The 27,217-nt window shown below is 42.9% G+C and overlaps 1 protein-coding gene across 1 annotated transcript in view; it reads right to left on the bottom strand.

Annotated features, from left to right (window-relative positions):
* Nucleotides 1-22,730, bottom strand: part of arhgap39 (Rho GTPase activating protein 39) — an 84,734-nt gene extending 62,004 nt beyond the window's left edge. Inside the window, exon 1 of the mRNA XM_019268001.2 lies at nt 22,541-22,730. Coding sequence (XP_019123546.1) covers nt 22,541-22,551 — 11 coding nt within the window. The 5' untranslated portion in view covers nt 22,552-22,730. The remainder of the gene's footprint in view (nt 1-22,540) is intronic.
* Between the last annotated feature and the right edge of the window lie 4,487 nt (nt 22,731-27,217).

The following is a 27,217-nucleotide window of genomic DNA, read 5'->3' as shown; positions in this document are numbered from 1 at the left end:
GAGACGACAAATACACAACTAATTACACACACACACAAACACACACACACATACATATATATACATATACACACACACACACACACATACATATATATACATACATACATACATACATACATACATATATATACATATACACACACACACACACACACACACAGCAACAGTCTCCGCAATAGCCGCATTTTTTCATCAAGTTGAACATTTTCAACTTGTCGCTGGCGAGATTAGGCTATACATCATTAATTTTGGTGCTTTTAAAAACAGTTCAATAGCAGAGCACTACCAGCTACATGCCACTTCTAAATTATGGGAAACTTTTTTGAAAATATTAAACATTGTGCAGAACAGGTTCTCCACAGAGGAGCAGGATTTCATTGTAAATGTATTTGGGACACTGTGTGTCTCATTCTGCATGTCCACAGTTAACCCTGGTGGACATTCTGTTTCTGATATAATATTGTTTCGGTAACTTGGTACTGTATCATGTCAACACTAATCTAATCTATCAATCAATATCTCAGAATCTCATCTAGTGTACACACACTAATTACAGTGAGGCCGGGAAATGAAGCCAATGCAGGTCTGCCAATGATCCACGATTGGCCGGGAGACAGAGTGCCTTCAAAAACAAAAATCAGCATTCTAAAAATTTTCATGACTGTTACCTGAAAGGCCGCGACCACTCCACAATCAGTGAGATTGCTTGTATGATACATATTCTTCAGTGCCTCATGTTCTGCCCACCTACCTCCCTGCCGATGGAGAGATCAGAGTGTGTGTCTGTGTGGAGCACTTGCAGTGCCACTATTTTGTCTCATTTAATCAGATCACCACCCCCACCCATATTGTTATATAGTGTATGTGTGTGTGTGTTCCTACATCAGTGGTGGTGCTGGAGTCTCTGTGGAGCTTCCATGATCTGGTAGGCTGATCTGGACCTCTCAACACCCACACACTAAAAATAGCTGCAGCAGCAGCAGCAGGAGCAGGAGAGCAGTGCGTTCATATACTGAAAACAGACAGACAGCCTCAACACAGCAGCTTTGGGAAACAGATTTCACCCTTTAGTTTTACAAGGTGTGCACGTTAAACTTCCATTCTGCAGTCTCTTTACCCAGCCATAGAACCACAGACCCGCCCATCAGATCACCAGCTGACGTCCAATCAAACACATCCCCCTGTTTACGCCAATATACTTTAAATAAATCTAAATGGTAAATAGACTTGAATTACTGACCACTCAAAGTGCTCTTACAACACTTGTCACATTCAGCCACACACACACACACACACACACACACATTTATACACAGATGGCAGAGGCTGACAACTTCCTGTCCAAAGCACTCAGAGACGTCACGGCCTTCAATTGGGGGAGTCATTTGGAGTTCAGTGTCTTGCTCAGTGACACTTCCTGCCATGTTTCTATTAATGATGTCCTTGATGTATTCAGTTTTGGAAAATATCAGATGTTTAACACACAAGTGTCTACACAAGCTGCCGCATTATAACAGCCTAGATATAATAAGGATATGTAGTTGGAGTGTGAATCTAAATGCATGCTGTTACTCATCAAAATTCATACTGAAAAAAAATGGGTGGACTGCTGTACTGTGATCTGAAATTATACATTACAGTATTTACATATACTGAATAAAATGTTCATTAGATCATTTAGTTGATTAATCGTTGATTAATTGATATGCTTGACTAAAGAAAATGAGTTGACTATTTTGATAACTGATGGATGAATATTAAAAGTATGTTGTTGTTGTTGTTGTTGTTATTAAGTGTGTGTGTGTGTGTGTGTGTGTGTGTGTGTGTGTGTGTGGGGGTGTGTGGGTGTGAATGTGCAGTGCCTATCAGGGGGGTTTGGCCCACTTTCTCATTTAAGTGTGTGTATAATTATTCTTATTATTTATTATTTAATTCTATTTATTTGTATTTACTTTTTTTAAATATTTTTTTCTTTTTTAATTCTTAAAGCAAAAAAAAAAAACATATGCTGACACAAACACAGAAATCAATAACACAAACTTATCACAGCCATTCTTCAGCCATGTATCTGTGTGTGTGTACAAAGAACAAACAAAGCTCCTGTGTGTGTTTGTCTGCTTTCTGCGATGTGCATGCGTGTCTGTAGGTGTGATGCAGTGGTTTGTCCTCGAGGCTCTTCAACACAAAAGCGTGGGGAGATCGTCTCCTAGCAACCATGGCCTTCGCAATTCTGTGACCCTTGGATGCTGCACATGTGCGGAAACTGAATACCTGTCACAGAAGGTATTAAACCATCAGCTACACACACAGTACACACACCACACACACACACACACTTGTCATGCATGGATGGATGTGAAATTAGCCTAATAGCTGGACCATTACAATCACACTGTGTAAATTCTGGCTCCCAGCTTAAGCTGAGTTTCAACAGTGGTGAGCAAAACATTGCTTTACTTCAGTTTATTGACCAGAAAACAACAATGTGAACACTGTGGCCTCGAGTGACTCCACAGCTATGCCTGCAAACTCAAGTCTCTGTCATCCTTTGTCTGAGAGAAGTGCACAGCTGTCTGAAGGTGATCGAAAGCAGCCCGGGGGAAAGACCTTAAAACACAGGGGATTATGGGTACAAGGGAATGGATGTTGACTCCTGATAGTCAACGGCTCCTCATGCATGAAGAGTCTGGCATAACGAAATCATCGAAACCAAAGACAACCTGCAGATGTCATGCAAGTTGTCTCTGTGAAGAAGGTATTTGAGTAGCTGGTCGAGGATTACATCAGCTCCACACTACACAGCACACACTAACCCTAACCCCAACCGATCAACACAAGATGCCACATCATCCTTTTGTTCATGTGAATCCTTGACTTCCTAACAGGCTGACTCACCTCATCCACCCTCATACTTAACATCGAAGCACCTCAAAGCTGACCCCCCTGCTGTAGTCCCTGTAGAAATACAACTGTGTAGCCACTATTGACTCCAATGCCATCATCAAGTTGTGGTGTCAAAACAACAACCTCCTCCTGAACATCAGCAAGACAAACAACCCAATCGCTGAGGCTGTGCTGTGTACCAGCGGAGCTAACAGTGACCATTCTAGACAATGGTTGTGGTTCCACTAGAAGTGCCGCTGCCTAAAGACTGTTTAACATTTCACTGTGATTGTACTTATATTATTTTATGTGACAACTTGAGCTCGTCTGGACTTTTTCGATTAGATAACTGCCAACAATATCAAACAGGTTCTCTAGCTCTAGTATTTACAGTAAAGGGACTGTGGTTGGAGGTGCTCAAGGTCGATGAAAATAACATCTGTTGTGTCTTGTGACATCTGATCACTCACATCAGTTCAGCAGCTGATGAACAGCTTGTTCAACAGTTAACAGAGATAACTGTGTCGTCAGCATAACAGTGAAATTAGATGTTACGGTGAGTCATCATGTCAGAACAGAACTGGTCCTTGAGGTATCCCACATGTCAGTGCACCTGAAAAGGTGAATTAATCAGTGGAAACATGATATTTTCTGGATGACAGACGGGATGAGGATCACTCAAGGCCTGATCGAGTAATGCCCACCCCCTCCCACACGTCTTTAGCTTATTGATTTGCTCAGCAGCATTCATGGTGTCAAATTCTGCACTAAGGTCAATCAGCACCAACACTAATACAGAGCAGTATTCAGTCCTGCAGTCATGAGTAACCCTTTGAAGAAATACACACTACAATTTAATATTTCTAGTTCAAAGACTCTTTCAGACAGCTCTAATTTCTTTAGAGCAAGATCCTTGTAGCAAGGGCACATCCAGTCCAAAATAACCATTTAGAATACGGAGAAAGCAATTTCCCCCTTCACTACTTTGAACAATTTTGCTGGGAATCAATCAAAATGACCAACGATGAAGGCTTTATATGGGACACCATGTCAGGGAGAGTTCCTAAATCAAATGGCCTGAAGCTATCTAACAAGGGTGGACATGGACAGGGAAGAATCAGGAGAGAAATTGAGAGAGTGATGTTCGCTTGTATGTGGACAGTGTTGTTGAGACATTTCTCACAGTCAGCAGCAGATCAAGGACTAAGGGTGGAAGAGTTTACAAGCTGGCTGTAAATAAAAATCTGGCATGCCCAATGTTGGTGATTAACGCGGAGAAATATTGGTCTCTTGGCTCTTTTACTTTCAGACTGCAGATGACCAGTTGGTCCTTCATTTAAATATGTAATAGTCTCTGACAAGGTAGCAAGATTTATATGCAAAGCTATGCACATATGCGTATCATTTAATGTTCAGGGGGCACATTGAAATTCACTTCAACTTTGAAAAGAAAAAAAAAAAAAGACTTATCTGTTCTCCTGCATATTTTCCAGGTTCTGAATGTCCCCATTGAACAATAGGAATGAACTGACAGCAATTACAATTTTAATTATAAATGAACAAACAGTGTCCAGTGTGGTCAAACTGGGATTGCTACTGGGCCAGAGTCTTGCTGAACCAGATTAAAGACAGATACTGCTAAATTATGAAAAACAATGGCTATGAATTAGATGGTTTGAAAACAAAAAACACTGTAGGAACACCAGTAATTTTCAACACCAACCCTTCAACACCAGTTGCTGTTGACAGTGATGGGGCTGATTTTTAAAGGTAGAAAGGCCTTGTCCATAAACGGTCACTGTGGGGGAGCTATAACCCTCATAGTCTTGGGGGCACAGTTCACTCAGCAGGCTAAACACACAATCTTCAAACTACTTCAAAAACTGAAAGTCAGTTAGTCAGGTTCAATTTAGGGACATGTGATCGATATGAGATGATATCAAACAGTTAGTTGCACGATGACCATGGGGAGTCAAGTAGAACAGCCATCTTGAATATTACAAGCATGGGCAGTCAGTAACGGATTTGAATGGCAACATTCAGGGAGAGAAGATATAAGACAGTCAGTTCCTAGCATGTGAAACAGAAAATCATCCATCCCTCTGTCGCTGCCTCCATCAGAAAGTTATTATACTCTTTTCTGGCTCACAGCTAACCCCTGATAAATGATGATTTACTAAAACTATGGGATTTCTGTAGGTTGTAATCAATTATCAAGCAATAATTATCAATCAATTATTTCAGTGCAAGTAAAATGTCCCATTCAGTCCAGATCATGGTGACATCTTAATTCAGAATTGGTTAGGCACCCAATTAGTAAAGTGCTTCCCAGTTGGGTGGTGGCCCAAAAGTAGACCATGGGCCTGTTCTAAAAGGATCATGATGGATGTCAAGCGTGTGGTACGTTGAAGTTAAGTGAATTTGATTTTAGACTGAGCACTGAACAAAGTAAACATGACCACCTTCACCACGTCTGTGGTCAGTCGATGGTCAGTCTGGAGGTTTGGGCAGACACTGCACACTTCAACTGTGAGCTCCTGCTCACACGACCCACAACTGTGGGGGCAGATTTGAAGTGGCTTTGTACTGCATGAATACTAAGCAGAACACTTGTGTCTGCGGTTGACCCCCGTGACGCCCTCTGCCTACACGCTGTGAACCAATCAGAGGCATTAATGGGAGGAAAGTGAGCCTGGGATGGTCTAAAATTAAGATGCCTGGCAGGCAGGAAAGACTAATGGGTGCCCGGGCCATCACTGCAGGCCTTTACAGATATGAAGCGCACAACATTGCTGCCATCATGGGCTGCTTAAAGTGATGGCTCCACGGTTCTCAGAGTGAATCTACTGATACATTTTCATGACGGCTTCATCATTTCATGTTATTAGAGTGTTTTTTTTCCCTCTATTAGTTGCCATATGCTCACATGCTGTACAGTACACAAAGCATTTTCCGTTGGGGTAACATTCCATCTCTCTTTCTCACATGTTGTACAGGAAGGAAGAAAAGGGGTTGAGAGAAGCAACTGGACATGTTGAAAGACTCTTGAATCTTTGCACTGATGTAGTTTTAAGTGAGCTGGACTTTCCTGCTAGATTCTGCCTTCATCAGACTCTTAGTTTCTACAAACTGGGACATTTCAGACATACATCACTGAAAAGCAGCACTGGGACCAACTATTGTGCGTCATTTCTCCACTCTTTGGCAGGTGTGTGAAGTCAGCAGCTGGGAGCCAGACAACAACAGAAGAAGTGGTGTGAGTTGGTGTGTATTATGGGGGAATGAATATTTACACCTTATGCTACTTTTTACTTATATACTGCTGCGTTTCACATGAAGGTTTTACATAAAGGAAGATATATGATACAATAACCTAATGAAATACAACAGATTGTTAGAGATGAAACCAGAGGTCTACCTGGGACTTGTTTTACACATGTTCCAGACATCAATGTTTTGTAAGCATTTCCACCAAAGACATGTTCCATCTAAGCTTTCCACATGGTTTCATTACATTTTTGGTTCTATAAATTGTAAAATGGTCTAATCACTTGGGAAAAATTTGGGGAGCCATTTTTCTTCTTCCCACACCATTGGTTCTCAAACTGGTAACGCGGCCTTCCTGTGGTGATACTTGGAAGAATCTCTGAAATATATCTTTTTAATAAAATTTAGGGCTTCAGCGATTCCTCGAGTACCTCAAGTAACTCGATTACAAAAAATGATCGAGGAATTTACTCTGCCTCGAAGCCTTGTTTAATTAAATTTAAAGCTCACGCTTCGCACAGATTTCTTTTTAGTGTGACGTAACGTGCTTACGTTACAGGCTATGCGTACCCTGCAAAGCGGAAGAAGACGGAAGGAGGCTTTTGGTAACGTATGTGGACATTGTTGATGTTCAGAACGGCAGACGCCGGGACAGAAAACTGTGAAAATGAGCAAACACAGCAAAGCAAAAGTAATAAGAATACCGTAATACCGCACCTGAATGCAAAGCAAAAGTAATAAGAATACCGTAATACCGCACCTGAATATAAGTCGCACCAGCAAAATTTTAAAAGAAAATACATTTTGTACATATATAGGCTGCAACTGAATATAAGCTGCAGGTTTTCATGTTGTAACATGAGATATTTACACAAAAGATGGTACACATGCAATTTTTTATGTTTTAATTTAAGACACGCTTTTTTTCAAACTGTGCCTGAAAATCGGCAGTACGGCATCAACACAGGATGCCAAGATTACGTGCAGTAGCTCTATTTCCCTCGACAGCCAGATCGATTGCCTTTAACTTAAAAGCTGCATCATATACATTTCTTTGTGTGTTTTCCATGTTGAGGGTCTGCAGCCCAAAAAAAGATTTAAAAACACATCAAATCATCTACAACATTTGAAATGAAATCAAACTACAATATTACAGGAATGTAATTTAAAATAACTTTTGCATTTCCTGAAATATCTTGTTTTCAACATCAGCCTGATATGTCGTCATGTTCATTCATGTAGTGCATGCATACATCAATGATTAGTTATGAACAATAATTCATCTTTGTAATAAGAGTAAACCTGCCTCCTCTGTTAACTGTCCATGATTGAACAGGGTCAGACTAAACTGCTGGATTTTAATGTCTGTCAAAGTAGTGGTACATCAAATAGTGGTATAATTTCTGAGATGGTACGTAGTTTGAGAAACACTTCACTTTATATAGCTCCAAATCATAACAGAAGTTATCTCATGACACTTTCCATATAGAGCAGGTATAGACCATAGAGGTATAGACCATACTCTTTGTAATATTATTTACAGAGACCTCCCACTAACATTAATCATCTCACGACCTTCAAGATTCATCATCATCATCATTCATCTGACCCCTAGGTTGGGAACATCTACACTGCTGCTATGTTCAGCAATAAAGCCACATACTGCAGTTGTTCCACCACACCATGAAAAAGATTTAAGGGGCTCTTCGTGAATGAATGAATCGTTATGTTTTCGTTATCTTAGGATGAGACTTTTTTTTCCTTTAAAAAAAAAAAAAAAAGGATGTGAGTACTTCCACCATATTTAAAGATATTTTTTTGGCCGAGACAGGAATGTGGGGAGAGAGAGATGGGGAATGACATGCGGGAAAGGGCCACAGGTCGGATTCGAACCCTGGGCCATCACGGCAAGAACTAAGCCTTTGTACATGGGGCGGATGCTCTACCAACTGAGCTAAACAACATCCCTAGGATGAGACTTTTATATCTTTAATGAGCAGGTCTTCTTCCACAGGATCAGCCACTTTGAACCACCACGTTTCTACAGTAGTCCACATCAGACAAACTAAACACTGGCTGTAGACTGGGTACTGCGTTTTTATCATATGCTTTGCATACACTGTGATTTCTCCTTCATGCTTAGAACAGGATGTGTACAATTCAAAGTGTACCACTCCAGCTTCCTGCCTTGCTTTGCTGCCTTCACCCCCATCCTAACCCTTCACCCCCCAACAACAACAACCTCTGTTTCATTTCCCCAAGCTTCCTAAGTGCATGTGTGTGCACATGCCTTTGTGTGTGTGTGTGTGTAAAAGACATCCCCGCCTAAAGCTGATTAGTTCTTCAACAGCAGCATGGCTAATTAAACATCAGAAATCCTGCCAGACTGCAGGCTTTGGTGATTCATGATTCATTTATTCTGCCTAATACACAGACGCACGCAAAAAAAAAAATCATAATACACAACCTTCCTGTATGGCTGTATTTATAATTTATAGGTAAAAATTCATATTCAACCAGATCGTGTGTTACCCAGGCTCTTCCTGATTTTAATATAACCAAACAATGTCTTTTCATAGTCACACCATGTCACAACTAAACTACTGTACTAACATAGGCAACACATCAACAATATCTAAGCAGCATCTAAGCATGACCTGTTTAAATTAAAAATGTATAAGTCTATGACAGATGCAACCGTTTCCAAGAAGTGCAGCTGTGTCTGTCTTTTAGCCTTTTATGTCACCAAGCTCTCGCCGACTAAACGTCAGTCCCACATTTACTCTTGTCTGGTGGCTTCTTGCATGCTTACTCACTCCCTTCTCTTCTTTGCTTCCTCTATCAGCATCCAGTCTCTTCTCCTCTGCCATCATGTACATAGAAGCTGCTGAACCCAGTTACATTGCTTACTTAACCAGCTCCAGACTGTCTCTTCTCCCCCGTCAGCATTCCCCTAAAGCCTCCTCTTCCCAATTGTCCAAAATGCCTGTGGTAATATTCCCCTGGTGTTCTGAACAGACTGAGCTAACATTAGCTAACAGCAGCTACAGTTGGCAGCAGCAGGTGACTTTAAACTCTGTAAATCCCAGAGTTGAGGCAGAGGGAAAACCAGAAAATATTTTCTTCATAAAATATGATCCAGTTTCACCAAAATCAGTGAAATAGTTGGTGGCGTGTGACTAAGTGTCGTACAGTGTTAGGTATTTCTGGTGATTGTACCCACTTTAAAATTACAGTGTGAGCGACATACCGCAATTAGGACAACGTGTCGTGATTTTATTTCAATTCAATCAACATTCCCAGAATTTATGTATGAACTGTGGAATTGAATGAAGAAAGTTCAGGTCAATAATATTTCAGAAATATTTAAAAGAACATTTGTTAGCACGATTTTGGGCAGCAGATGATGATTGTGGTGGATGGGTCATATTGGGCTCTGAGCCTTTTTTTCTGAGCCCTCAGTTCAGATTTGAGTGGGTAGGTTTGCTGTGTGCTCTTCTGTCTCACTGCGACGCTTATATTGCTGCTTTTAATAATCACCACAGTCTCAGAACATATGAGACAAATTGCTTTTGAACTGCCCGTGGGAAGAATGAAATGAATGTCCATTCTGGATTCATGTCAAATTACTCTGGTCGCTTATCAAAACTGTGCAGATTTGATTGGCTGAGCAGCATCACATAAACCAATTTACAACACATGCAATTTGTCTGTGAGCTTCCTGACTAAACCAGCGCAGTAAAGGCTTCAGTTACCTCAGCTAATACAGAACCATGCAGATCAGATAAGAACACCAAAACACCTGTAGAGCATGTGTGGAGGTGATTTAGTTGATCATTATACACAGTATATACAGTTATACAGTTTGTTAGCTGCAGCTGACATTCAGCCTTCCTGCCACACCAACAGAACTAATCAATATTCATCCAATAACAACATTAGACCCGTGTGGTGTTAACACAGTGAGCCTGATCAATGCATGACTTCTGCCTCTACGCCTCCACAACACCCCATATCACTGCCTCATGTACACTTTACACCTGTGCACTAGGATGCCGAGCAGGGCAGCACTCCTGTGCAGCTATATGATCGACATCTATGTGTGTGTGTGTGTGTGTGTGTGTGTGTGTGTGTGTGTGTGTGTGTGTGTGTGTGACAGGAAGGCCTCAGTAAGTGCTCTCCTCTATCTGTGGATCAAGAAAAAGTAAACCCCCAAAAGCTCAGCTCACCCCCCTTGCCCATGAGGCAGTAACATCATACTGTTCATACCACGGACTGTAATATTATCAGCAACAGTTAATAGAAGAGACGCCTCACTCAAGAGTCATTTCCTGTAGCATCTGTGTCATGGACAGAGTCGTCACCTGTAGGTTTCTAAAGCTCTGTTTTGAAGCTCAAAATATGTAGCGCTCGCTGGTTTGTTCTGCCTCTTGCACAGATGATCCACGTCACCTAAGGTTGGCCGAATGACGCCTGGGTACTCAGATAAGCTATCTGTAACTGCACTTACCTGTCAATCAAAGTGGCCACGCTGTTCATTTTGCATAACTTTAAGCCTTAATATCATCATAACAAGTGAGCTCTATAAAAATTCACCCTCAGTACAGTTGCAGTACAGTTGACATTACCTAAAGAGACCAAAACTGTTTTTTGTACCAGGCTGTAAACATGAAACTGTTTTTTGTACCAGGCTGTAAACATGTTTATTTCTGCTGTGGTGTTGGATGTTTTAACATAGGGACTTTACGGAGACTGACTTGTACTGTAGCCAAACTCAAGCGGATGCTCAAGGAATTTTTAACAAACGCAATCTGTTCTCATCATCTGCACAGTGTTGCATTGTTCACAACACCAGGTTTGGAGATCGGGGGCAAGGAGACCGCACCCACTTAAGACAGGAAGTGTGTACATTTTCATGTCATTGGCAGAGATTGTAATGTGTTATGTTCTGTAATTGATGTTATTTGGGGCTGTGGAGCTCTATCATCCAATTGAGGGGCGGCTGTGGCTCGGAGGTAGAGTGGTAGAGAGGTAGAGTCTACTAATCAGAAGGTCGGTGGTTCCATCCCTGGTCGATCCCCTCCAGTCTGCATGTCCAAATGTCCTTGGGCAAGATACTGAAACCCAAATTGCTTCTTCTGGTGTGTGAATGTGTATGAATGGTTAGCTCCTCAAACTGATGAGCAGTTGGAACCTTGCCTGGCAGCCAATGCCATCAGTCTATGAATGTGTATGAATGGGTGAATGAGATATGTACTGTGAAGCTCTTTGAATGGTCAGAAGACTAGAAAGGCGCTATATAAGTACAGTCCATTTACCATTTGAGTACTCGTATACTCATGCCTATCCCCAATTTAATAACATTTGTACACATATTATACGTGCATGTACATATTGCATAAATAAGACAAACAACATATTACAATTACTGTCAGTAAAACAGAAATAATACAGCTGTACCCCTCCTGTTACATCCTACAGCAGTCAACAAGCACCACAGGCATTCAGCTCAGACTGACTCTGGCATTCAGCGCTCATTGACAAGTGTTGTGATTCCATTTAGGATATGAGAGATGGCATATTTGCAGTGCTTTTGTTTTTCCATCTGTGTGAGTAGATTGTGGTAAACGGGGGCAGACAGGCCGACAGGCATAGCTTAGCATGAGCAGCAACGCTGACACAGGACTGGAGCTGATAGAAAGAGCCATTAGGAATGAACACGCATCCTGCCAGAGCAACAGTTTACTGCAAAGTCAAGCAAAACATTACTGTTACATGGAAACAGGAGACTGCCATAAACTAGTCTGATTTTTCGGTCATGACAAAGCAGTGTCCTCTGTGGCTGTGAAGTGCAGCCAAGACCCAAGTCCCAAAATCTGCAGTTCCTCAATCGTCCACTTGAGGCTGGCTACAGAAGTGAGTCAGTCTCCATAAGTCCCCATGTTAAAATGTCCAACTTCACAGCAGAGATAAACATGTTTACAGCCTGGTACAAAAAAACTGTTTTGGTCTCAATAGCTAATAAATGACAATGAATCTACCTCTTTGCCCTTTTCTGGATTATATGTGAGCCGGCGGAGGCTGGAGCCACAACACTGAGCTTCAAGACGGCTCTACAGAATCCTGTGTGTGACGTCATGGAGACTGCGTCCATGTTTCGTATGGTCTATGATTGTGACGTTATCTGCACCAAACGTGCCGCATGTGTCAAACACACAGAGCAGGGTTGAGTTGCAAGCTTGTGTCATTTACGCAAATGGCATGCATTTAGGAGATGATTAGAAAAAAAAATATATATATAAACTTTATATAAAGTTTTCTGAAGAGATGAGATTCACACCGATTACACAAATGTTGTGGGGGAAAAGAAACGTGTATTAAATAAATCAATTAAAAGGAAGTTTTTCCTCGCCACTGTTACCGAGTGTTTGCTCATGGTGGGAATTGTCGGGTCTCTGTTGATAATATTAGAAAATGTACAGTCTAGACCTGCTCTATATGGAAAGTGTCATGAGATAACTTGACTGCATGATTTGACATGACATAAATAAAACTGAATTGAATACAGGCTGGTATACAAGTTAAAGTTGATTATTAGACAGAGAGTTGTGTTCATCAGACTAAAAATCCACCAAGACTGTGTCAAAGTGTTAAAGACAACGTCCTTCGGATACATTGCCTGGAAACCATGACTCTCTGGGCTAAAATTTATGCCAATCATTCTAGCAGTGTTAAGAGTGTGTGAGGGTGGATTGAATATTTAGAGCCCATCTACATTTATGGTTCCCACTCACTGGCAGAGACACGAAGCAGATCTGTCGCAGTAACTGACAGTTCATCCACGGGTTCTCCATTTTATGCATCCGATACTGCAGGTTGTCCTTCCTTTGCTAAAACTGGGCCCACACACACACACACAGTAGGGACAGCCCTTCAGACAAACACATTTACACAATAATCCTATTAGCAAGAGAAAGTGCTCTCTCTCTCTCTCTCTCTCTCTCTCTCTGTTCATCCGTCAATACTCCCTCTATCTCGCCCGCCCCTCCCTCTCCCCCTCTATCCACTGTCAATGCCAGTCAATATGCTGCTATCTCTGCTCACTTTCATATTCTAATTCAGACAGGCTTTTCTGCAGCCACGAGCAATCGCTATCCAACAATAGCAGTGGAGAGCTCGATAGCTCAACACAGTGTCACATTCATTTTGGGGCACAAAGTGACAGAAGGGTGACGTGCTTCTCACCGCGATGCTGTCCGCTCAGCACTGCTGCTACTTTTCCTCTGTACAGCCCCTCATAGCTTTGTCTCTTTTTTTCCTCCCATCCAGCCTCCTTTCCATCCTCTGTGCTCCCCCACCCCGCTCCCGCTCAGCTTAGATTAAAGCTGCACTGGCAAATTATTTGACACGACACAGATTGAAGATGACATGCAAATGACAGGTCGGAAGTATGTGTGATGGCAGGCTGCAAATGCAAAGGGTTTACTGTATAGGGAAATTACAGTTTATTAAAATGCATTTTATTAAAAGGGTAGTGAACAGTCAAGGTCATCCATCTCCAATGACATGAAATGAGGCACAAGTAAATCGTGTTGATGCTACACTAACTTGTAATCGGCTAAACGGCGTCATTTCCACTCTGTGCCCTGTACCTCTGCTCTTGCACTTTGTAACACTAACACTGTGCTCCAGGTAAGATTTCCCTCTGATGTCCTGTCATGTAGCTGCTGTTAGCTAACGTTAGCTCAGTCTGTTAGCCTGACCGTGAGCTCAGAGCACTGGGGGAGTGGTTGGTGTTTGCGCCACAGGAGTTTTCAACCACGGGGAAGAAGAGGAGGTTTTCAGGTGTAACATAGCGGCTCAGCAGAGTCGCAAGATGGCAGAGGAGAAGAGGCCGATATTGTAGGAGGAAACTAAGAAGAGAACAGGAGAGAGTGAGCGAGCAGGAAGCCACCCGACAAGAGTAAATGTGGGACTGACTTTTAGTGGTTGGTGAGAGCTTGGTGAAATAAAAGGCTGAAAGACAGATGCCGAGCTGGGCTGACTGCTGTTGGACTACTAAATATATTAGCTGGCGGCTATGTCTTATGTTGTTGACCTTGCTTGTTGTCGACTCGCTAGTTTTTGATCAGAAGTAATTCAATCAGAACAAATACTGGAGTACAGCTGTCCATATTTACCACAGTGGGATTACACTCTGAAACTGGAGCTTTGGTTGGCCCTTGTCCTGCTGAGCACCATCAAACTAGCATTGCTACTAGAACACTCATGTCTGCCCGTACAGGTTATTAAGCCGATTACCCGAGTAATTTATTCATTGCTACTATTCCTGCCTTTAATCTTCAGAGGCACCACATGATCAATCTGTCTTACATACGTTTTTTTTTCCACAATCTCAACATCCCCAGAGTGGATCTGGAGTTGGCTGCTGAGCTGAAGGATGATATCTCCGTTGAAGAGGTCCTGGAGGCGATTAGGAGCATGTAAAACAGTAAATCTCCAGGGCCTGATGGCTATCCATCTGAATTCTTTAAAACATTCTCAGGAGCGCTCGCCCTTCCTTTTCTGTCGGTTTTCAAGCAATCGCTTTCCACAAATTCTCCCCCAACCATGCGCGAGGCAATCATTACACTTCAATGTAGCTCTCAGGACCAGATTTCCCTCATGAACGCGGACATAAAGCTTCTCGCGAAGCTCTCAGCTAAACGTCTTCAGGTATTTCTCCTTTCGATCATTTTTACAGACCAAACAGGCTCCAGGGAGAACCGGTATTCATTCTGCAAGATTAGGTGCCTTCTAAATCGGGCTGTGACCGTATGGATTTTGCCGTTTTGCTCTTTAGATATCAACACAAAAAAGTTCACGTCTGGGCATTTGAATTACACAGGATTATAATAACTTCTACAAACTTCCTGCCCTTTTTTTGAAAGGATGTTTGAATGCACAGCCCCTTCCTCAAACAGGCAGTGCAGAGGCCTTAAAACCAGTTTAATATTTGTGGGATTAGGTGACGTGTCCGTCTGATGATCCCTCTTTCCTACGACTCCGTTGGATGATTACATGGATGAAAAATGACTAGCTCAGACTGCGGCCTTGTACAAACTGCTGTCCTTTCATGTCACAACATCAATAGGAGCTGAACAGTTTGGTGATTCTTTCATGTGGATAATAAAGACGGGAGGCAGTGGAGTGGGACAAAGATGGAGCCCAGGAGAGCAAAACACAACATCCCCGAGGTGCACATCAACATTTTATGAAACCTGGTGTGCTACAGCACGCACACACACACAAGGGTGCTTCACACACACTCTAACAGATGAGCAGGAAATTAATTAGGCATAATGTTTTTTTAGCTATTATACACAGCCAATATAGATCCTTTTTTGTAGCAGCTGGTTGAACTGTAGGTTGAATATTATTATTAATAGTTGGACAGCTTTGCAGTGTATCAGATCTCCACCAGGTGACAGCACTTAGCCTTCAGGTCATTACTAAAACCAAATGTTAGAAAAATCATTTGATTCGAAGGTCCAGTGTTCTTATCCTTGTGATGCCGACATGCATGGTCTAATGTGCATGTCGGCATCACTCACATAATGTGGGCACAAAGTAAAGCTGCCTTCACATGGTGAGAGATTTGCTCTTCACCAAAATGAAGTCAGGATTTCTATACAACATGATGGCCTAAATGTTGCTAAGCTAACTTTAGCACTGGATTTAGCTAGCCAAGATATAAAAAAAAAAAGAATTTAAAAAGCCCATTCACAGAGCTGGAAGGGCATGCGGCCCACCTCCGTGCCACTTCGTCAAGCGGAAACTTGAGGCTGGCTACAGAACATTTCAACCTCCATAAGTCCCCATGGTAAAATGTTTACGGCCTGGTACAAAAAACAGTTTTGGTGTCGTTCATGACAACTGTACTGAAGGTTCATTTCTTTTAACTCACCCGTTCAAATTATATTACGACCTTTGCAAAATTAACAGCGGGGCCACTTTGACAGGTTGTTGCCGTTACAGATGGTTTATCAGAGCACACAGGCATCATTCGGCCAGCCTCATCATGATTTTTAGAATAGCCAGGAGGAAGAGGAGGCGGTGAAGTCAACGTGCCGGCGGCCGAGCTTTAAAGCGGTGATGTCACTCTTGCGCTATCCATTGGTTGTAACTGTAATCAGACCATGCCATGAGTTACTTTTCCTGGTACTTTTGTGGTTTGTTTTTAATAATGTGATGAATGATGATCACGTTGAGTTCAGATGAGAGTTTCACTTCTTCCTTTGCTCTCTGCCTGAAAGGTCAGGAGCACACCTGGGGGCATTGTGGGTAGAGTAATGAGCATGTGCAGCAACAACAACTGCTAATGTATTTAGATCGTTTAAAGACAACAGATTATGGCATTCAGCTGAGTATTGCTGACAGTCTGTATGTATGTATGTATGTTCTATCCATGAAACACTACAATAACCTCAGCTTAAAGTCTATGACAAGAATACATGTCGCAAACAGAAAGTACAGTTACAGAAAGTAACGTTAGCTTATGTAGCGAGGCTCGCAGTATCCTCTGCATGCCTTCAGCTGTCTCCGTCATGTGACCCTCTCCTTGCATGTTCTAGCGGCCCCCAGAGTATCCCACATGGTTTCCCTTGACCTGACACACACCACGTTTGTTGACAGGAGAAACAGCTCTGCATACCCACGGGGATCCGATCCCAATGTGTGCAGCTTGAAACAGGGTACTGACTTCTTACAAGTCAATCTGTTCTCTCTTTTTTTTACCCAACATGCTGTTCTGGTGCAAATGTACAACGTGACAAATAGATCAGCTGATAGATCAATCAATCAAACCGCTGAGCTGAAGCAACATCATCTTATCAGTGTTGCCTCATTCATTAGATCTTTGCTGTGCAACGTGGCTCACCTACTCGTCTTCCTGCAAGCTTAATAGACTTAATAGTCACACAGTAAAAGTCAAAATCCTACATTTCCCATGATACGACTTAACAGTCTTTTGCTTGACCCTCAGCCTGGTCTGTCAGAAACCAGTCTTCACAGACTGATGGACTCATAGTGAGCAGCCTGTGTAACAGTTTGGTGGATCGCTCCTTTAACACTACTTGTAAATGTAAAGGTCAGTCATTCTAGACGATCCAGATACTGTTCGCATGTTAATATCTGCTGGAGACACGGTCATAATGTGAAGTGGCTTTATTATGTAGTGAAATGTGTAGCATGTTGAAAAGCTGGCCTCTTAATGTCCCCGTGCAGGAGACAACAGTATATGTGAGAGATGTGGCAGCAGCTTCGTGTGTCGGGTACGGCCATACGAATATTTCAACCACGCGCTGCTGCCACAACACACAACCTCAGTGCCCCACCCTTCTGCCGGAGTCACATTTCAAGCTGGCTGCCAGACAGGCGGACGCGTGCGGCGTGGAACTGTCATGTGTGGGGTTGACGCACGTCTGTCAACAAGATTGTTCGGGGCAGTCTCGGGTTCAGCGCCGAGCATGAGTGGAATCGGCTCAAAGCTGCTTATCTTTGTGAAAACGGCCAAAAGATTTCCACTCCAACCACAAAGGAGAATTCCAATTAACACGGCCTTTTATGAGCAGTTAATTAGCGGCCTTGTTCCAAATCATGTTGGGAGAAAAATCACAGAAGCAGTGCACGTTGTTTCTCCACTCTCAGCAGCTTGGCAGACTGGAATGCAGCGCAACCACAACACATGCTTTGCTGATTTGAGTTGGGACAGCAGCTGCATCCAGACATACATTAACCTACACAATCTATTTTTATGCACACAGTCAGTCAAAAGTTTGGAGTCACCTTCTCACTCAATGGTTTCTCTTCATTTCTATTATTTTAATAACACGTCTGGTTTCATGTGTTAAAAGCACAAAGGTAAATTTGTGAAATGGTTTGTAATTACCAGGAGTGCCTTCTCAGAAGTTAATTAGTATAATTTCTTGCTTCTTGATGTGTTTGAGACCATCAGTTGTGTAGTGTTGGTATACAATATACACTAATTAATATTAAAGTTGTCACGATACAAAAATTTGTAACCACGATACTATACCAGACAAAGTATCACGGTTCCGGGTATTATCGCAATACTGCAGCCTTTTTTTTATTATTATTATTTTTATGAACTGCAATGTATTTGTATATTAATGTATATTAATTACTTATAATGTTGTTTGGTGCATGATAAACATAATACTGGTGAAATAAGAATTAGACTGAAAAAAGTTTGAAACAACGAGTTTGGTGCCAATTAATGGTGCCACTGACGCCGACGTCGCGACAGACTCACCACTCGGGCCCAGTGCTTCTGCCATGGTGAGTGTGTTGTCTTGTGTTTGTGACTGTAAGTCGTGCGTGCATCTGGGCAAGACAGAACTTTAGCTTGTTGTTTGTTTTGAAGCGATTTGGCAACGCAGGGTACGTGGGTAGCGTGCAACTCTAATTGATATTCAACCGCTGTAGAAATTCATATTGAGAAAACCACTCAACAAAGTGAAGAGAACAGTCCATCATTACTTTAAGACGTGAAGGTCAGTCACTCCAGAACATTTCAAAAACTGCTTCACAGAGTCCAAGTAGCTAACACTTCTCAACATCAACTGTTCAGAGGAGACTGTGTGAATCAGACCTTCATGGTCGAATTGTCGCAAAGAAAGCACGACTGAGAGAGATCAACAAGAAGAAGAAGAGAATTGTTGGCCAAGAAACACAAGGAATGGACATCAGACCAGTGGGAATCTGGACTGTGTCTTTGTGAGATACAGAGTTGGTGAATCAATGGTATCTGCATGTGTGGTTCCCACCCTGCAGCATGGAGCAGGAGGTGTTATGATGTGGGGGTGCTTTGCTGGGGTCACTGTTGGCGATTCATTTAAAATTCATGGCACACTTAACTATCATGGCTACCACAGCCACACCACATACCACATTCTGCAGTGACATGTCATCCCATCTAGTTTGCGCGTAGTGGGTTCATGATTTGTTTTTTTTCTCCACTACACAATTTTCTGTCTTGAAATTGTGAATCTTGGAATCATTGTGGTTCGCACACTTTATGACTGATCAGCGACAGGAGGTCATGCATGATAAGACCTTTTACCGGGATGAATCCCTCACTTCCAATCATCTGAAATGGATTTCCACAAGAAGTGAGCAGTCCAAGTTATTTGCACTTGATTTGCTGTGGGATAAAAAAGGATGAAAAAGAAAAGTACACATGTGATACAATGGACTGGGATTCTACGGAAGGTGTTGGAGATAAATACACAGTTTTTGAATGAAAATGTGTAGCTGCCTTCTCCTATTGTGGTTTGGCAAAGACAATAAATGGTGAAAAGCCTGCGTGTCTGTTTGTGTATTTTACATTATTGTGCCCCTCCTCAGAAAGTTACTGCGGATGACAGCAGAGGAGTCTGACTTCTGGCTGGTTGAAGGACATTCACTGCATGTATGGTTGCATGCACGGCTCCCCGACAGGCTGGGATAAATTCACCTACTTGCAATATAGTTTGGCTGCGTGAGAGGCACCGGTGAGCACTCCAACAGTTCACAGCAAGTGAACACCAATTTGCTTTTGATCTGGAGGCTTTACAGTCGGAGATCTCCCTAAACTGTTGCTGACTGGAAAAGTAGGGCTTACAATCCTGTAGTGTGAACGTGACATTTGGCATTTTCACACCTAGGTTAAATTTATGTGTGTGATACTACTTGCACAACGCAAAGCTGTTGCTTCTTGCCAACCAAATATGCAAAGAAGCATATTTATTAAAAAAAACAAAACAATACTAGTTCTCCTACAAATCTTTGTACTGTCACTTTTCTTCATGAGATGTCAGGAGCCAAAAAAGGTTCTGAAATGTTAAATCCTCTCCACTACAAATGACATTACTCGTCTGCAACAGCTGATACATTCTGAGGGAAGTGTAACACCTGCCAGTTTAGATTTTAATAGCAAGAAAGTGTTAATTAACATATGTGGTAAGCTGCAAAAAGACCGACACTGAACGTGTCATTGAATGTTCACATGGTCAATGTGTTTTCTGACAAAATATCCAATCAAAGAGATCTATGCACAAGACTAAATGTATTCATTTAAATTAATCCAAATCCATGATGGGAAGATGCGCCCTTTTTATCCACAGAGACTTCATGCAGCGATTCCTTTATAAAATATAATCTAAGCAGTGGTTACATTTGCTACCAGAATGGAACAGAGAAACTACATAAAGAGTTAGTCCTGACCCCAGACCTGCAGTTCAGCATCCCTCAGCAGCTGTTGAGGAAAGTGGACCTGCCGGGCCTGAACACCTCGCTCTGAAACTGGATACAACAAGTAAAGATTGCTCTCTTTACTTCCTCTGGAAGCTAAAGAGAGCGAGGGCCACGGCCTCCATCATGTGCTGCTACTGAGGCATCGCTGAGAGCTTTGTGACCAGCTGCAGCACACTGGAAGATCACTGGTGCCTTAACCCAGCGTGCCTGCAAAAGGCACCGGCATTTCAAGTGACCCCACCCATCTCTCACACACCGCCTGTACCATCTTTATACACCAGGCTGCCAACAGGATGCTGAGCTCTCTCCTCTCTCCCATCTGCCTAAAACAAGTCTGGACTGTAAACTCCGCCATCCCACCCAGCACCACCAGCCAGAACAACTGCACACACACCGCTATCCTCAGCACTACGCCACTTTGTACAGAAAACATCCAGTCCAGTGATCAATAACTTGAACCAATCAAAACGAATGATTACTTTTCTTTCTAATGATTCACTGAATAACGCTCTCGGCACTTCTCATGAGGTTCACCTTGACCTTCACTGAAGCTACGAGCCATCGCTGTTCCACCGAACCTCAACAGCACATCAGCACGCTCATGGTTACACCGACTGACCTCAGAATGCTGCTGCTGCTATTCCTGTGGATCCCCACTTCACTTGCAGTCTGAGTGCAACCAATATAGAACCTAATGGAAAGCGTGAACAGATCCAGAGCGGCCAGAGGCGCGTTCTGCTGTGATGCTTTCCTCCTCGATCGCACAAAACACACAAACAGAAGCATGTTTCGACCCTCGTGAGCCCTGAGTGAGTGACGCCTCTGACGTAAAGACTCTGACAAACATGCTGGGATTTGCGTAAAGCTCCGAGAGGCCACATGGGCACACCTGCAGGAGTGATTTACATGAGGCCAAATGACCCCTGCAACTAAAATTTAACAGCCATCAATTATTAACTGATGCTGATGAGCTCGCCTGCTGCTGCTGCTGCTGCTGGCAAAGGAGCTGCCATTGTCTATAGTCAAGATGCAGCCCACACCCTTCGCTCACTTTCAAAAGGCAATACACTTAATTAAAAAAAATTACATTTTTTCCATCTCATGCCGCGTGTGGTGAGCGAGCGTGGGGTTGGGCAGCTCCCTCTGCTGCAGCCAAACCTCGTTCAGTGCTTAAGAGTGGAGAGATGATCCAATGACGGAGTAACAAGTTGGACTTTGGTCCACCTCCCTCCACCAGTGGGAGGTCACGGCCATCAGAGGGAGATGGGCATTTCCCTGCACTCCTGTGGTTCAGAGATGGATTATAGGGAAAGCCCACAGAGAGCTTTAAAATGGCTGTTAAGTTGTGCGTTCTGAAATATGGGGGATTTGCCATGTCCGGCAGACAGACCTGTGAGGGAATCTGCTGCTGCGCGTCCACAGATTGGACAGCCACAGGCTGCTGACATAAGACGGTGTTAGAGAAGGTAACAGGACGGTGCCACGCTTCTTCCAGCGCCTCTTCTCATGGGAGGTGCCTCCATCCATCATGAGGATGAGGGTGATGCTGCGAGAGAGAGAGAGAGAGAGACACCCCCACCCTACCACCCCACCCCCGGGCTGGTCCATGCATCGCCCCGCTCCATGGGTGGCTTTTAGTTAGCTGCTAGCATCCAGCTAAGATGAGCTGCATTCCAGCAAAGAGACCGACAGGTGCAACAGCATCATCATCATCATCATCATCATCATCACCATCATCCAGCCGAGCCTTCCCCTCCTTCCTCCGGGACAAATATACGGAGAAAAAAAACGTTAACACCGACAACCAAGAACCCCGGTGAGCGGGCAGAACACACGGCCGGGTTCGTGTGTTTTTTTTCCGCTGTGCAAATGAAAAAAAAGTGGCGAACTAGCCACGGAGCCGCTTCGGCACGGCGAGCCGACGAACCTCCGCCGCTGCCGCCGCTGCTGCTGCTGCTGCTGCTGCTGCTAGCCTCGTCGCCTGGGCTTGTTCAAGGCTGCCTTCCCCTCAGAGGAGAGGACGCATCGAATGAAAGACGAAAACACACACACGCACACACACGCAGCGTGAAAGGACGTGGAAAGGACTCACCTCTCCGCCATTTTCCCAACACGTCTTAAAATCCGTTCACAATAAATCCCACAGCGTCTCCCATGTTGCCCAAATTGCGACCGCCGCAGTCAACGACTCGCTCCTGCCAGATCACTGTCGAGTTATCGGCAAGGGGAGACACCGCATCCGGTTACGGCCTTCAAAATAAAAGTTCACCATTCGCGGCATATCTTTTGTAGACGTAGACACACACACACAGACTGATAACAGAAAAAAGACTGAAACAAAGACTTGAAAAGCCTTTGATCACAAAATAAATGAGAAATTATACATCCAATTCTACCCTTTTTTCATGTGGACCACTATAAACAAACATTTATTGTTATAAATTATCACATCCAACATGAGTGTGTATTTAAATTAAAATAAAAAAATAATAATAAAAAGAAAAAAAAAATATTATATATATATATTATATTATATATATATTATATAATATATATATAATATATAATATATATATATATTCAAAGGCGGTAGCCTTCTTACTATGCTGTCATCTCTTCGGTGACAGCATTTCACAAATATTCATGTCGGTCTTACGGTCTTAAAAGCTGCTATAATAACAACGTTACCACACTGAGTGTATGTTATTAGCCGCACCACAGACGTGTGCCTGTGTACTAAATTTAGTGTAAAACTGTCACAGTCCATCGCAGTCCGTAAGGTTACCACCGGAATGTCCTGCTCTTTCCTCACAGAGCTACCCAAATTAAGACAAATATACAATCAGTGAAATCACACTGCTTCACGTCTATTTTATTCTGAAGTTAATATTCATTCACTTCCGCTACCAGGCTTGATGATTTTAGTTGTCTTGACGCAAAAGGAACGAGCACTACTCGTTTCAAGCGGTGATGCATTCATGTGAAATGACCATGAAGGGCTGAAGCCGTACATGTGACGCTTGTCAGTGAAACGGTGTTCATCACAGTCGTGTTTACTCCTCTCTGTCAGCGTTAAGGGGATGGCACCAGGTCCCGGCATGCTTTTGAGGACCACCCTGGTCAAGGTCTCTAATGCATCACAGTACAGAGGTACCACAGACACTCCCATTGACAGCCTGCCTACCTGCAGACCACTTGGAGACACCCACCCATGTGACTATGGTCTGAAACTTCCGAGAGCACAGCTCATGTTCATAATTTCAAAGGATGCTCTGTTAGCAAGTTAGTTGTGAATCTAATCATCCAGAAAATTGGCAGGACTGTTATCAACAAATAAAACAATTTAAATAAACCTGATTTACAAATAGAAATAATAAATGTACTGTATACACTTCATTTGGGTTGCTTGGTAGGTAGGTTTGTTATTTATCTGCATAATATGAAGGTATGAGTCAGGAAATCTCCCAGTAACTAATGATCAGGAACAGTTAAATAATGCACAGATGTGATTTTGGAGAGAGTCAGAGTTATGATGGATAACAAGTTGAACTGTGAACCTGATTAAATGATTTCATCTAAAACAGCAGCACGTGGGGATGTTGGTAAAGTCGGATACCTGCTGAATTTTAGCACTATAATAAAAGATTCATCAATCACAAAATAGATGTGTTAGACATACAGATTGTCAGCCCAGATGTGTAAGCAGCCCCATCCACAAACTACCAAATCAGGAACATCAGCATTCATTTACAACCACCTGGCATTGAGTTTCTACTCATTTTTTTTAATCAGCCGATTGCACATCTTCTTCATTCTGATCATTACTCTGCTGTTAAAGATAACTGTAGAGCTCGAGCTGCCGTGTTGGATTTTAACGAAGGGTCCAAGCTGCAGCTGTTAGGCGTCTGACTGTTGCTGATGGATATGTTTCCTCCCGGTAGGAAAACTGGGCCACTTGTATATATTATAATGGACTGCCTCTGTGATGGCACCAGAAATTGGAGCACCCATTCACCTTCAATGTCAAATGCACAGTAAATATGAGCTGGCCACTGGAAAAGGTCTTTTGAAATTGTGTGACCAGGCATGGAGTTTAGGATTTTAGGGCCCTAAACTCCACTTTTTTCATCATGTGTACATAATGGATGAAGATGATGCCTTGACAGCAAACAGATTTTTTTCACATTACTCCTAAGTCTTTGTTTCTTTTGAACTGTGCACAGATAACAAGCTGGATGGCCCCCTCTCCTCTTCAGCTTGGAGGATGTGGTGTCCATGATTTCAAAACAGAGTTTCAAGTTATGACTCAGACCACAGGACAGTTTTCCATTTCACCTCAGTCCATCTTAAATGAGCTCAGGCCTACCGAAGACGGTTGCATTTCAGCCGTCATCTGTGGATGCGGTGATGAACTGTGTTCACAGATAATGGTTTTTGGTAGTGTTCCTCAGCTCATGACAGGATAGTGTCTGTTTTTGGTACTGTGCTCTCTGAGGGCCTGAAGATCACAGCCATCCAAAACATCATTCTTAAATTGTTGCACTATTTTTCAGCACAGTCTTTCACAGACCCTAACCCTAACCCCTCCCCATCTTTACTTAATAAAGCCTCTCTGGATGCACTTTTTAGACCCAATCATGTGTGTAGTTGTGTGTTAAATGCCTCGTGTAGAGTGTTTGTATTTTGACATCTTGATCTTTACCTCACTTAAGGCTTGAGGATCAGGGTCAGTCATGCCTCCTCATGTTAGGTTTTTGTCTCACCTTCCCTCTGTATCACATCTTTCTTCTCTTTTGATACATCCCTCCATCTCAGCAGCCTCCTTGCTCCTGCCGGTGTAAGACTGAGAGGTGACAGTCGTCAAGGTTCTCACCATTAAAGGCAGTGACAGACACATGGAGGCCTCAGCATCACACCCGGCTACACATTTTCTGTGCTTGAACCTCTTGCAGTTCTTACAGCAACAGACTGAGACAGACAGTTCTGTAGCTAGTCTCATGTGAAGGACAACAGAGTAGACGTCGGGTCAGGGTAGTAAAGTAAGTGACGTGTCGTAAGTCTACTGTGCTGCTAAATGAAATGGTTGCCTCTGCTTTTAGAGGCTGAGCCCTTCATCATCCTCAACTACTGTGCATGTACCTGACACACAGGGACAAAGCCTGGGCCCTAATGAGGTGCACCGGTGAAACGGCTCAGGAAGAACAAGTCAGAAAGAAATTCACACCTTCTGTGAGAAAAGCCAATTATGACACAGAGTTAATATCTGGATCTTTTACTTTTAACATTCGATGATGGTGAAATAAATAAGACATCCGCTTTCAACACACATTTTACTGCTGCTGCAAATCAGTTTGATGGTGTACTCAGGACCCCACCTCTCAGTTCACCCGACAGGCCTTCACTTCCTCTGTTGTTAGGGAGGCACTGCAAGTTATTGATTGCAGGAAAGCAACTGGGGAGGATGAACTAGATCCTTTTTTTTTTAAAGCTCTGCGCTGCATTTATCACTGAATAAATGACATGTCTCTATTTCTACTGAAATCATCCTCAGGTCTGAAAATCTGCACGTGAACAGAGTTGCGTGAACAGTCACTGCTCTTACTTATCTGCTGTTGTCGAAGGGAAATGTTGTGCATGCTGTGCTCCTATGGAGATTATGGAATCATAAATCCTGTCAATGGTTTCAGGACTATCTTCACATAGCAAGCAATGTGCAATTTTGGCAAATGATCATTTGATTTGTGCCACTGTACAAGATTCCCTCGTTGGATCCTTTCTTCTTCGCGATTAAACAATATTATATCCCTCATGTTCAGCTTTATGCTGATGATACAGTTCTGTGTTGTTTCACTGATACTGCACACTGAAATCCTACAAGAAGCCTTCGACAAATTAAAAGAGGCACTGAGCCCTGAATGCTAAGTATGTGCTGTTCTCCAGAGCCAGATATATTGTGGACAATAGTCTGCATATTTCTACCATGAGTGGACAAGTTAGCTGCAACAAAAGAATGGATATCTGCAGAGAAACAGCTGATTTTGGTGTTCCACGGCATTAAGTCACGCCAGCGATTTCACTGATTCTGGTGAAACTGGATCATATTTTAATTGAGGAAATGTTTTCTGGTTGTCCCTCTGATATCCTCTGGCTGCTGCATATCAGCTCTCTGAGATTTACAGAGTTCCCTGGTGAACGGTAAAGTAAACTGCTGCCAACTGTAGCTGCCGTTAGGTCAGTTTGTTAGCCGGGCTGTGTGGACTGTGACCTCAGAGCACACCAGGCGAGTGTACCACAGGTGTTTTGGACCACCATGAAGAGGAGATCTTTAGACCCATGTGTGGCTCTCTCACCATCAAGTGATGATGGTGACAGCAAGAAGGCGCCCTGGCTATTCTTGAAAATTAAACCAGTTTAACTATTAGTTTTTCATGGGGAGCTTCAGTTTCCATCAGTGAGGTGTTTTCTGCTGTCACCTTGTGCCTCTGACCTGTACTGCAGACTCTGGGGCCTCTGTGTGGCCACTCTTTGTAATTACTTTGGACAAACGTCTTGGAGCTTTAGCTTAGTACTCGCAGATACTTGCAGTACAGCCTTTAAATAATTACATCTAACACAAAGTGATAGTGCATGGGCACGTGGTAAACCTTCCAAATAACTGATTACTTTAAAGACCCCGTGTCGTAAAAAATATTCTGACTTTGGTCTTTCCTCATGTGGCAGACAGCGATACACTAACAGACTGTCGACAGTCAGTAGAGGGATGAGAAGT

Source organism: Larimichthys crocea, chromosome XVII, assembly GCF_000972845.2.
Source record: "Larimichthys crocea isolate SSNF chromosome XVII, L_crocea_2.0, whole genome shotgun sequence".
NCBI classification, from domain to species: domain Eukaryota; kingdom Metazoa; phylum Chordata; class Actinopteri; family Sciaenidae; genus Larimichthys; species Larimichthys crocea.
The sequence above is the reverse complement of the archived record's forward strand: the minus strand, read 5'-3'. Positions and strand labels throughout refer to the sequence as shown.